This window comes from Amaranthus tricolor, chromosome 9 (assembly GCF_026212465.1).
Source record: "Amaranthus tricolor cultivar Red isolate AtriRed21 chromosome 9, ASM2621246v1, whole genome shotgun sequence".
Classification (NCBI taxonomy): Eukaryota; Viridiplantae; Streptophyta; class Magnoliopsida; order Caryophyllales; family Amaranthaceae; genus Amaranthus; species Amaranthus tricolor.
The window spans coordinates 20,373,393-20,386,849 of NC_080055.1; the positions used below are offsets into that span (position 1 = coordinate 20,373,393).

Sequence of the window (13,457 nt, forward strand, 5' to 3'; positions counted from 1 at the left end):
CATTAGTTCAATATAGTAAATGCTTGACAAATACCTGGAATAAGATTAAGGATAGCTAAGGATAATCCCTCATCACAATCAATTAAGAAGTTGTGATTTATTGGTTTCATACCAACAATCTCATATAGCGACCACTTCTTGTTGTTGGTGTTGATTAATTAGGAAAACATTTGGCTATGTAGGCAAACATTGAATGGATGTGGTGTTTGCAATTAATAATCTAGTTAACTATCTGCGTCCATGTCCGTTCCAATCATGTATTTATGCTCATCTGCTATATACAGACAAAGCTGTATAAGAGACCAATCGTTCATCTTTTCAGGTTTATTAGCTTGCTGCAGGTTTCAAATTTTATTCATGCATAAGCCCTAGGATAATTCAACCTAATCGAAGTCTTAATGAAGGCAAATTGCATACTAGTAACACTCTATTGTCTGATATGATCTTGAATATGTCATTTGGAAGTCTAACATCCTTATAAACTATAAAAGGATGTTTGTGTCTTGATTTATCACCAACGTATACACTCTTACCTTCCATAGATGTTCACCATATTTAATGCGATATTCAATGATTATAAATGGGCAACCACATGCCTTAGATTTAATTTTTGGACAACCCATATTGGTTAAGTGATGCAACTGCCCCTTAAACCTACCATATTGATGACAACGTATATAAATACTAATGGTAGAATGACCTTGCTTTTGCTAATAAGAAGCATGCGTGAAAATGAAATCCAATGGGATTAGTTATACCGTCAACCCAAACTTAAAATTCATCTATTCAGTTGAATAGCTTATTAATAAAGAAAGCAATAAAAAACACAAAATAAATAGAAAACTTACTTGAGAAATAATAGTAATAATCAAATCAGACTTAACAGAACGAAGAATAAATAATACAAATAAAATTAATTTAGGAGAGAAACAAATTCAAAATTGTAAATCAAAAATTCATAGATAATCAAGGTTTAACGATGAATCAAGAGCAAAAACTAAAAACTAAAAACTAAAAACTAGAACTATGGAAAAGTAAAAGGTAAGAAGATGATCCTAAATTACAAAAGCAACCTCTTTATTTTACTAAATATGCCATAGATTAAATAAAATATCTTAAAAAAAATAATAAACTAACATAAAACGGGTTGAAAAGAAAAGATTTGTTGACGCATTCCAGAAGTTGGAGGTGAGTCGTCGTTCACTTGGAGTTCAAAAGTGAGTCGTCACATATAACTGACAATGCTGGGTTTTTCTGGCGAACTTTCAATGGTCACCATTTTTTGTTTGGGTGTTAGAACCAAACATATAATATATTGTGTCTAGTTTTCAATCATTGGTCTAGCTTGATATGTCTATCTAAATTTATTATGATAAAAAGTGTGAACATGCATCAAAATTTCATCTCAAAATATAATTGATCATAAGTAATCCAAAGCATATTAATACATGTTTGAAGCATCACGCGATCCTACGATACAATTCTGCCGATTTCGATTCTAACCCTCAACGATCCTAGTTAGAATTCCGATCCCAATAACTTGACCCTAACCCAATCAACATCATAAACAATTCACTTATGTTATGATTTTATGAATTAACATGTACTTTCTCTGAATTTAAACAGTTGCTACAATTCCTGTAGCACTTGCTGACTGCTGTTTATCAGTTAATCTTGTTTGGCATATACCTTTCAATGTATTATGAAACATATAATCAAACATAGTCAAGTAAGATTTTATTTGATTTGTTTTAATACATAATTTTATAATATAATTTTCTTTTATCATATGCAATTAAAAATATTAAAGATTATAATTTGAAAAAAAAAACTAATATAAAAAAAACCCGAGGAAGTATTATACAAGGCACCAAACCAAATACTCATCATTCTTACTTATTCATCAATGGAGAAAGAACTTATTTATCAGAGTAGCATATACAAAGCAGCAAGAAGTATCAAAAAAAGAGACAATACTTTATATAATGCCTTACTCTCAATCTATCATGACTCCATTTTTGTTGGTGAAATTGCGCAGCTTTGGCCACAACTTCCTCTGCTCGCTAATCTTCGATGTGGGTTTTGGTATTCCCCTAAATTTCGTGACACTTGTTACTTCAAATCCACTGATGGGCACACCAATAATTGGTCTTTCAATACTTCTCGTCTCAATCTTCATGTCGCTCTCATTGCTGGTACTATTAATTCTGTTCTTTTTCCTTCAATTTTTTTGTAATTGAAGATCTTTTTTTGCTGATTTTAGGTAGGGTTTATGGGTTGTTTGTTGTCGAAATTGTTTGATTGAGTTTTTGTGGGATCGAATAGACAAACCCATTAATTTCAATGCATTGTGTATCAATATCATGATTAATTCTAGATGAAGGGTATGAATTAATGTTATTGTATAGGTGTGATTTTTCTAAATGATTACAGGGATTGTTGAAGGAATTAACTTCAAGAAAAAGAGTACTTGATAATGTGAATGTTATTGATATTTGATGGTTTTCTATTGCTATACCTGAATGAATAAATCATTCTGTTACTAGACATTGATTGATGCTTTATACTTGGAGGTGATATAAAATCTTGCTGGTATAGTGATCATTGACCTTTTAGTTCTCTTCAATAATAGGTGGTTTATTTTTGCTGCTTTTGCTATTTGATTGATGAATTATTGTTATTTATTTGAGTTTATTGGATAGGGGAGAAAGGTGGGTGCTTTATCGTTGATTCAACTCGAAAAGGAAAGCGGTTTCCTGATAGCATGTCGAAGACAATCCCTATTTGGACTTGTGTATTAAACCGCGCTATTCAGAGGTATCGCAACATGATGCATGATAATGGGGGTGTTCAACATATGGTAAGAGTTAAGGCTGGTTCTTTTCAGTTTTGTGGTTGCATGTAGTTATTCTAGTAATAGCCGGATTCTTTTGTGGGAGGAGGGTTTTGTAAGCGTCAACAACTGATAGTTGGTTAGATATGTAACTGAAGCAAATGGTATTTCATAATCATGAGTGCAGTTTAATTAGCGCAATGACTTATGATTTGATCAAGAATGCCATTTATGAACCTAAACATCAATTATGGTTAAAGGTTATTAACATTGTAAATTAGTAATTCATTTCGGCATTTGTATTTGTTAAGATCCTAAATTTGGTGCTTCTACATGTTTATATTTATGTTTTTTGAGACTAGGCCTTTTGGCATCAAGTATGTATGAATAGCATACTTACATTAATGTTGTATGCTTTTTGTTATCCTTTCTCTTTCAGTATGTCCTCCAAGAATGGAATAAAAATGAGGTCGTTACTTTACATAACGACCGCTTTATAATGGATTTTGTGCTTGTCAAACCGCAAACCCCCGTTACGTAACCTATGATTTGAAATTATAGAGTAACAACCATCATAAGATGTTATTTTAACATATTAGCCATTATTATCTTTTTTTTAAGTGGTTTAGGTTCTAAAACGCCTATTATAGCTTTAATTGAAATATATGCTATAGAAAACTTGAAATACAATGATAAGATAGATTTTTTCAAGTTAACACTTCACATTGCGATGCCTGTGAAACGAGTCGTAACACTACAAGGTGCTGTGTCCGCGACATTACCACCATTACCATTATCGTGACAATATCCACAATTTTTTCCTATGGTTCCAAGGGTATATAGTTTATCATGTTTAATAGTTCCAGTAGAAAACTTTGGACTATAATCCATTTACCCCATATGAAAATCTACAGGTGAGCAAATATTCATGTTATTTCCGTATAAGCTTATAATTAAATTCACTGGCTCTTTTCCCTTATACGCTTGCACAGAATGGTAAAACTTCTCATGAAAATGATGAAAAATCTAAAGAAGTTATAAAAGATTGGGATTGCTCTTTGCACTTACCTCTATGGGTTCCTGAGACGGAAAAAGCATCCATCGAAAATCTTCTTGATTCGTTTACTACATTATTGGAAGAAAGTGGTGCTGATATTGCTTCACTTGCAGCATCTTTGAGAAAACCTCTACGCCCTTTATGGATATCACAAAAATCTGTCATCTGGTTGAATGAAGTACCTGATCATGATTCCTGGGATTTCACTCCAATAATACTTGTTTCCGCTTCATCATCAAACGGCTTTCTTCCTCAAAGAACGAGCTCCGAGTTCAGCTGGAACTATATTCCTGGGGCAGGAGATGATGAAGAAAGTTGGGCTAGGGGTTTGACTCCCATTCTTTTCTGGAATCATGTGTATGATCTGATAGATGGTGGTCCTGATTTGTGTAACCAGAAAGTCTCTGAAATTGTTGAAAAAGACAGAGTATATCGGGCACAAAGGGGTCTGGATGCCTCTCAGGTCATTGTCAAATCTCGAAAGTCTTCTGAGAGAAATGGATATCCGGAGTCATCGTTTCATACAGAGTTTGAAATTTTAAAACTTTGCAACAGTCCTTCCACTAAAGGAGATTCTGCTATATGTTGGTTGGATTCAACAAATATTGCTGTGGGTACAACTCAACTAGGTAAGTCCAATGTTTGTTTTATTTAAAATAAGTTTTGCCCCAGTTTTTACGTATGCAGAACACGGATAAATTTAGTGCCTTATTTTTAAATCTTTATGTCTAACCCTTAAAAGAAATACAGTTTTGGGTGTAATAATAGAAGTTAAGGTACAATAACATACTGAATGATGCCTGCCTGCCTACCAGTCAAAGACAGAACAAATGTTCCTGTCATACGCCCCATGGTGGTTTTCCCGGGGAAGTGCACCATCTGCACATGAAATCTAAAACACATCGAGCAAAATGCTAGTACCTACAACCTAAGCTTCGTATTCCAATCCATCTAACTTATATTACCGAGCTATGCTCCTGATATTTATGATTTTGTTGGCCAAATTTTCTTATATTTCACCCTGAAGTAGTTGTATGACATGATTCTCATTGATCACCCTTTGCTGGTATTCTTTTAATCATCGGCCACTATAAGATTATTCTCAGTTGTATCACTTTGTATTCTCCTTAGGGAATAGTAATGCATCAAGCAAATGATTCTAAAAACTAAAGAAAAAATGAACATGTATTGATGCAGTGGCAAACGAGTGGCTTGGATGAGGTACTGTTTATTTAAGGAGGAAGGCTTTGGGAAGTGATTCCTTACTTCGGAATTATATAGTCCCCTAAGTCGGTGCTAAATAGTATCTCCGAAAAGCAGTCTTAATAACTTTGTCTTATCACCACAAGTCCATAACCTCCGCTGACCTAAAATCTTCCTAATATATCTTCTGTAATTCCTTAACTACCAATCAAGCTTGCCTTTAGTTTTTCATTTGTTGCCTACCCCAATAACCAACCACAATATAACATTTCTTGCAGCTACAAATCAATCTTTTCCATTCTATTTAGCTACTTTTCTGATGTCACTTGTAACCTAATCATTCGATTCTTTTGAGTTTGCTTCATTTACTATTTTGAGCTGTCCATGTGGGATTTCTCTATTTCTATCTTATGGACATGAACTGATTTTTTGTTTTAAATTCAGTTTGAACAAAAAGTATAAGAATATGACAAACCTTTTTGTAAAAAATGTGTCATTTTGGTATTTACTTCAGCTAGTAGTGATATCCTTTGTCCACTACTACTAAGCGCCCAAATTGAATAAAAATGAGATCTCATTTCATTATAACTTTTAAAATTCAAATTAACTATACTTGACAAGGCAACTCAAAATATTATTTCACTTTTCAACTTCTTTTAACTATTCACTCTAGAATTATAATGTTCTTTCTATAAACTTTTCGTTTGTTAGCTAACTGAATCTAACATATGCAAACCAACAAGTATCTTGGCCAAATACTCTTTCACCTAGTCTTTTCTATAAGCTTCTACTGACCTAAGGAATCTCTTACAAATTAGGCCTTCAAAAGAAATCAAAACAAAAAAGCTCCTAGATGTTTGACGTGAAATAATTACAAGTATATAGAAATATTAAATTGGAGGTGATAAATTTTTTAGCGGGGAACCATTGTGCTCCAAGACTTCTTGTCAACTCGAGTATCTGATAATTAATTGTGACATTGCAAATAAATATGAAACTAACACTGATTTTGGCCAAAAACAAATGTACATTTCTACTTATTCCTTGTCCACCTGTTTAATCATATCTTTGGACTTCCTCTACAATGAGCTCCCTAAGTTTAAGAAATTTCCATGTCAAAACTTTGGATGCATACTCAAGCTAAAATCTGAGTCTAGGCATCTTAGACATGCAAGAATCTTTGGTGAATTTTTGAGAAATCAAATGTTTTTTCTGATGGGTATGTTTTTAAGTGGCACTATTGTCTTTTTCTTGTTTCCTTACATTGGAGTGAGTTTTCACCAAGTTACATTTTCTCTTGTTGCTTTGCATTTTGATTTTCTCTTATATCCTTTGAACAAATGGCCAAAGTACTTCTTCCATCTATTCTTGATCTCTTCTTGGACAAGAATGTTCAAGAATGTTTTGTTGTTTATCTTTGGCACATTTCACCCTACAAAGATTCTCTCTAACTGTTTGTCCTTTTTGGGTCATTCTATAGACATCTTTGTCTGCTTCTCTTAAGGCCAACTTGTTTATACCTCTTTATAAGCTTTAAATTTGCCCCACATTTCTCTTGTTTTGTCTTTGTTTTGGTTTCCTTTTATTTTGCAAGGTTCTTTTCGGTCTTTCATTTTCCTAAAGCTAAATAACATTCTTTGTTCTAGTTATTGCAACCTTTACTTCCATGTTGTGTCCTTTTTTACTGTCGTACGATTGTTTGCGTCTTCTAGAAAGTTCTATCCACACGAACGTTTCAATTTTTCATATTTGTCCAAGTTGAGTCTACTATCTACATTCTCTTTGCTCGTCCAATCAACTTTTTCGACAACTCTATAATAAAAAATATAGCATTCCCTTCTTTTAAATCTCACCATTTGATTCTTCCTTGTCCTTTTATGTTGTTTGAAGTGAAATAATTACAGGTTCATAGAAGTATTAGTATGGTGGCCATCAATAGAAAAATTAGTATGAAACTATTATGCTCGAAGGCCTCATGTGAACCTACGTATCCATGTCTAATAGTTGACATTCCAAAATGAATATGAGGTGGCACTTTGATATTGGCTTAAATCATACGTACTTTTCAACACTTATATTTCTCATAAACGTGTCCAATCATATCTTCGGAGTTTCTCTATAACGTCCTAATTGCATTTAAGAATTTTCCGGAGGTCATATCTTAATATAGCTATCTTAGGCGAGAAAGAAACGTTGGTGGGTTTATGAGCATAAAACATTTCTTGGAATGTGTATGTTCTTAATATAGCTATCTTGCATTGTGATTTTTGTTGCTACAGCTGCAACTAAGCCAGATGTTGATTGTATACTGAACTGTGGCAATGAGCTGCTCACTGTCGATCATTCATATCATTATTTGTATCTCCCTATAGTGGTAAGCAATAAGGACTTCTGGTTACTGTTTGGTTTTGGATTTTGTTAGATTTGCATGTTAAATTAGTTTGAAGTTTTCGATCGATACATTTGAATCTTCGTTCATAGCTACTTAACAAGTAATAACTTTTAGATTGACAAAAATGTTCGTAAATATGTCGACATAGGTCGAATTCAGATCATGATTCATGAAAGAAAAATTGTTGACATTTTAGTTACTGCGGAATATTATGTGGCTAGTAGGTAACTGCTTAGCATCACTCTTTCCAATCATAATTACAAGATATCAGCATGCTTTCATGTGTCACGCATAGGTGACTGATCTTATTCTAAATTCGTATTGGAATTTTATAGCGTTTCGTTTGGTTTTTTTGCTTCATTTTCTTTATTATCCAGAGCCCAAAAAAGGACCGGTTTTCTCTGCTCAATAATCTTCCTTTAGCAATGAAGTTTGCAAGGTCAAATTTGATCCAAGGAAAATCCCTTTTAGTTTGTTGCCATGATGGTAAGTGATTTTGCTGCAATTCTTGAGTGTATTCAGTTTCACACTTCAAGACCATATTATTATTTAAGAAAGTTGATGCACGTAAGGAATTTGAAAAAAAAAAACTTATTTTAGAAAATAAATCCAAAAATAAGCTTCGATAAATTTTAATTACAAAATTAGCATCTTCATGCCAAAACTGAGGTCGGGTATTTGTCTTACGTACATGTTTTTTCTTTACCTTGTACTGCATATTTCATATTAGGAAGGTTTTGTAAAGCACCGACCACATTTCGATGGTCTGTTAGTCTATTTCTTTATTCCGCTCTCTTGAATCTTAATCGTACACTGAATATATACCTATCTACTTCAGGTGAAGACATCAGTGTATGTGTAAGCCTTGCAATCTTAATCTCATTATTTAGTGAAGAAGGTACGCAATTATATTTTTCCTTAGATGTCTTATGATTGAGGCTTGGCATTGTTCTTGTTGTCGTTGTTGATTTCATATTATAATGATCTTTACGGTTGGAGAACTTATAACTCGGTATTTCCAATGCGCAGGATCTTTTGATGATGGGAAATCCTTTCGAGAGACGCAAATTACGAAATTGGAAATAAAAAGACGACTTGTATTTATAAGCAAGTTTTGGACAAATTCCAGGCCATCTAGAGGCTGTTTAAAGCAAGTCTTTAGTTTTCTGCATAATGGGGTGAGTTCAAATCTTAGCAAAAAATTTTCAGTTTAGGAACATTCTAGATTCTAATACGCAAATCCAAAGTCAATTCTTCTATTCGTCACAAATTGTTTGTTGGTTACGGACGCAACATTCCATAACCCTAATCCCGTTAAGTGAGCTCTCACCTATTAGAGGTTTAGAGTCGGATATAAACAACCTTACCCTTATTAGTAATAACAAAGAGGTTGTCTGAAGATAAAAAAAAAATATGTTGTCTAACTCTGAACTTAGACGTTATTTTTGTAAAACGGATTAGCTTTAGATCATATTATGACACAAGTATACGTTTGTTTTAGTTGTCTAAACATTGGCTATCCTCATATCCTTTTGGATTACCGTTCATTTTGGTTTAACTTCATATCATTCAAGAAACTAGGATTTGGTTCATTTTGCAAACCAAACATTGGGTTGTGAATATTATTTAAGGCTACATTGAAAAAACTATGATCACTTCAAAAATCTGTGAAATTTACAAAAATTTTCAATAATCATGTGTATACTTTGTTACTTGACATGGTTAAACTTAATAGGATAGGGTTTAAGAGTATATATGTACTACTATTTTGTTTGATGGAGTTTGCTATAATTTCTTTTTTTATTTGTCCAATTGAGATTGATATTTAAAATTGATCTCATCTACCTAGTCACGTTGGTGCACCACCTTAACACCGACGCCATCATCTATGTCTTGTAAGAGATTGTTTTTCGATAAAACGACCTTAAAACAAAGGGGCCATATGAGCCTATGTATAAAGAACATCTCACGGTGAGACGATAAAAAGGTTACGGAGAATTAGATTTAGTTCTTCATTTGTGTTATTAGTTGAGAAAAGTGAACAACACATAAAAAAGAAACTAATACAAATTTAAATACTCCACAACAAATACAAATAAAATTAATTTTGGCATTTTATAACATGAGATGCTACACATAGGTCATAGGTCATAAGGCATAAGGCATAAGGCATAAGCCATCCATGTAAATTATGACTAGTCATAGATTGGATCGTTGCTGTCAACGCTTTCGGCATCTTCAACATGGTCTGATATCTCATCTTCTGCAGGATATTCCGTTCTTAGCTGCCGTAACATCTATACACCAAAATATTATTTAAAATAATTCAATATTTTTACTGATTTTATTAGAATAATCTCAATTTTTGATTAAAAATAAATAATCTTAGCTAAAATGGGTGCTTGCTAAGAATGCACCAACGTAACCTCTTACTTATACAACAAGTCATTTTGCATAAAAAAATAAAAAATAAATACAAAATAAAATTAAATTATAAAAAATTGAAAAATAAATAAAAATTTAAAAGAAATCAAGTTAATATATTTTTTGATTTTAACTTTTAATTTTTAATATTGTTGATAATTTTTTTAGCAATTAATATGTAAAAATCGGTCATCATTTTGACAACAATGTTCTTGTGTAAGTGACCTTAAAATTGGAATTATTCATAGTTAATCAAAACTTGAGATTATTGTAAAAAAATCAATAAAAAAATTTAGATTATTTTAGGTAATTTTTCATAACAAAATTACCAAAAACAATATTTCTAAGCACGATGCACAAATGAAGTCCTAGCTTAGGTGAGGGGGTCAAAAAAGCGATGTTACTAGCTCGTAAACAAAATAATATCCAACAACCGATGATCAATCGTCAAACATCCCTATTCTATCCGACTTCATTTATTAATGAATAATGTGATAGATCAAAAAAGAAATACCTGAGCATAAGATTCAAGATGCAGCTTTAGGGCAGCATGCTCTGCTTTTATATTCAAAAATGCAGCTTGTAATCTGTTCCAAATTATATAAACCAGCAACTACTCAACATTATGCATACTGCCTTTTTCTTTTGTTGTATTCAGTCTTCAAATTTCAACTCTTTTTATCCCACTTTGAATCTTTTTCTATAGTTGTTTTACATGCTTGTGAATTAATTTTGGGTTGGTAGAAACATATACAAAGTGAGCAGTAAAAGCTTAATGCTCGACTTTATATTGTTATTAATATTAATATATTCTATTCAAGTGTATTATTATTGTTGAAAAATATTAAAAAATTGTTAATGAAATATTTATGTATTATACGTTTAGTTTTTCAACTAACTAAAAATTGAATGTATTTTTCAAATAAGGGATCATGAGTTTGTTTTATAGTTTTAACCCTCAATTCTAACTACCTAGTTTAATTTGCTCTTGGTATGGAGACTAAGAAATTAGATAAAGTCATATAATGGATTTAAATTTTGGGTAATTAGATAAAAGAGAGAATATAAAGTAAATGCAGTGAGGTCATATCAAAAATAATAATAGAGCAAATTCATTGAGACGAACTAAAATGATAAATAAGATAAATTGAGTGTGACAGAAAAGTATAACAATTGTGTTTAATATTTTATATGAAACCTATATATTTTAAAGATGGACTGTACTTTTGAAAAAGAGAAGTGTATGTGCTAGGAACCTGGTGAAAGCCCCAACATTTTGTCATTAAGGTTAATTAGCTCTTAGGATGACCTAAGTGCTTTCATAATTGTCTCACTTCGTCTCCTGAATAGCAGAAGAGCATTCACATTTGCCCTAAAGGTCCGAACCTTATGGGAAAGGTACAAGCACCTTAGTGAAGTCCTCAAAACGATCGGACCTCTAGGGTATATCCCTAGGTCATTAATGATCAATTGTAATGAGACAGAAAGGTGAACAACTTTAATCACATGCATGAGAGCTACCACGCACCAATAAGGTGAAGCAACATCAAAAAGGAGAATATCAATCTCGTAATATGCTTACCATATTTATAGTAAGGCGACAAAAAGACAGTCTTAGGTGATAATCAGCCAATCAATGAGCTCCACAAAAGTACTGCATATGATTTCAACGGTCCCTTGTACCTTTTTACGATCCCTAGGAAGATTCTCAAGGTAATCTTGTCTGATATGATCACTAGGGTTTGGGAAAACCTTTTTAAAGACCTAGATTATATGTATACAGTCTGATGCATAGCTGCAAGGTACGTTAACATTTACTCACTCATTTATAGTTTGACAAAAGGATCTCACATCTATAAACAAGCCTTGATTCTTCTTCTGTTAAAGGCCCTGAGTACTATGATAGAAAGGTTAGACAACCTTTGACAAAGACTTATTGACTAAATCATCGGACGATGATCCCCTGGAGAACCCCTCTTGGGCCCTCGTTCGTTACTTGTGCAGGTTAAAGCATCAAAGGTGAATTACATAGCAACCCTAAACTTCACCGACAGTCCATTATCATCAGTGGGCTTAAACGGTTTTCTTAATACTCTATTAAGTGTCCTGAATGTTCCGTCCTCGACAGAAATAAGAGGTATATTCACTCTCTTCATTTTAAGTTTGCTACCGAAAGTAACATTTCTTACAGCGAACTTACATGGACATAACATAAGTATTGGTTTGTGGTTTGCCTTAGGGTTGATTTTAGAGTGCTGTTATATTAAAGATTATATTCTATCTAAAATATATGTTCCTTTCACCAAAAAAAATAAATAATACTTTAATGATGTAACATTATTTTTTTTATTTTGATGATAAAACTACCGCATGTATCTCCATGATGAGAAAGACAAAAAAATAAAAAAAAAAAGGGCAAAACCTGTCATATTTTCCTTCTTTGAAGACGTCCGACATTTCTTGTACAATTGCTTCAAGCTTTGCTGCTCCCATGCTGAAATTACAACGTTTATTAACTTTTTTACAACTAAAATAATTTTTATTATTTTATTATTATTATTATTATTATTATTATTATTATTATTATTATTATTATTATTATTATTCACGTTTCATGTTATTAGACTTTTTTTACTAATAATGTAATGTTGATTAGATGAAGAAAAAATAGCTTAAATAAGTACTTGACTTATTTTACTATAAATTGATAAAATAATTCGTATTTTTACAGTGTATAAATAGATTAAATAATGTAATTATTAACCAATTTCTAATACATTTACTTTTATTGAGTTAGAAATACATAAATGTAACACAGATCTACTTCATGCTTAATAGTAGATAATTTTAATTTAAAATCAAGGGATAATAAAATTTGAATTTATCTTTTATGTTGGCTTTCAATACCATGTCATATAACTACAGTCATTCGAAAAACATAAATTGATGAATCCAAAATATGTTACGAATAAGTTGTGCCTATTTTTTCAAGATCAATTGTTATTACTTACCAGCCACTACCTCCTTTAAGTTTTTGTATCAAACGTTCCACATTTGCAAGGTCTAGAGGCTTAGTATTTCTGAAAATATAAATTATAATTAAAATTATGAATTAAAATCTTATCTATGGAATATTTGCACAAAAAAAAAAAAAAAACAAGAACTAGAAAACATCAAATAAAAGAAGAATAAATTGGAAAGTACAAGAAATTTAGCAATTCATCCATGTAAGCTTGTGATGAAGAGAAGTATTTTACAATGGTTTTCTCCACAAAATTAGGTTTGGTGTCTTCTAATAACTCCAGATTAAGAAAGTAATCATTCAGATAGCCCTGCATTTCATAATTAATGTCATAATTCTATTTGGTGGAAAATAAATTACATAAGCAAATGCAATTATGCAAATCCAAACTCAACCATGCAAATATGCAATTAAAGGGTATGAATGGTAAGAATCAAGGGTTAAAACAGTAGAGGTGTATATTCGGGTCAATGGGTAGATATTGGATCATGTGTTTCAGGTCGATTTAAATTCGGATCTTTTATCC

The 13,457-nt window shown here is 32.0% G+C and overlaps 1 protein-coding gene across 2 annotated transcripts; it reads left to right on the forward strand.

Annotated features, from left to right (window-relative positions):
• The first annotated feature begins 1,874 nt into the window (after positions 1 to 1,874).
• Positions 1,875 to 8,995, forward strand: LOC130824638 (uncharacterized protein C3F10.06c). 2 transcript variants are annotated; one of them, XM_057689724.1, is made up of 7 exons: positions 1,875 to 2,195; positions 2,691 to 2,860; positions 3,826 to 4,519; positions 7,373 to 7,467; positions 7,863 to 7,971; positions 8,324 to 8,383; positions 8,515 to 8,995. In XM_057689724.1, the coding sequence occupies exons 1-7, from the start codon at positions 1,907 to 1,909 to the stop codon at positions 8,697 to 8,699; spliced, it is 1,602 nt and encodes a 533-aa protein (XP_057545707.1). In that variant the 5' UTR covers positions 1,875 to 1,906; the 3' UTR covers positions 8,700 to 8,995. The 2 variants fall into 2 exon arrangements, with proteins under 2 accessions (XP_057545707.1, XP_057545708.1); XM_057689725.1 differs by having other exon boundaries at positions 2,703 to 2,860.
• The last annotated feature ends 4,462 nt before the right edge of the window (positions 8,996 to 13,457 follow it).

What these genes read in the sequence shown, in the direction of transcription:
- LOC130824638 (XM_057689724.1), top strand. Translation starts at nt 1,907, where the DNA reads ATGGAGAAAGAACTTATTTATCAGAGTAGCATATACAAAGCAGCAAGA. An exon ending in TCATGTCGCTCTCATTGCTG is followed by an intron (nt 2,196 to 2,690) that starts GTACTATTAATT and finishes TATTTATTTGAG; the next exon opens with TTTATTGGATAGGGGAGAAA. An exon ending in CTCATTATTTAGTGAAGAAG is followed by an intron (nt 8,384 to 8,514) that starts GTACGCAATTAT and finishes TCCAATGCGCAG; the next exon opens with GATCTTTTGATGATGGGAAA.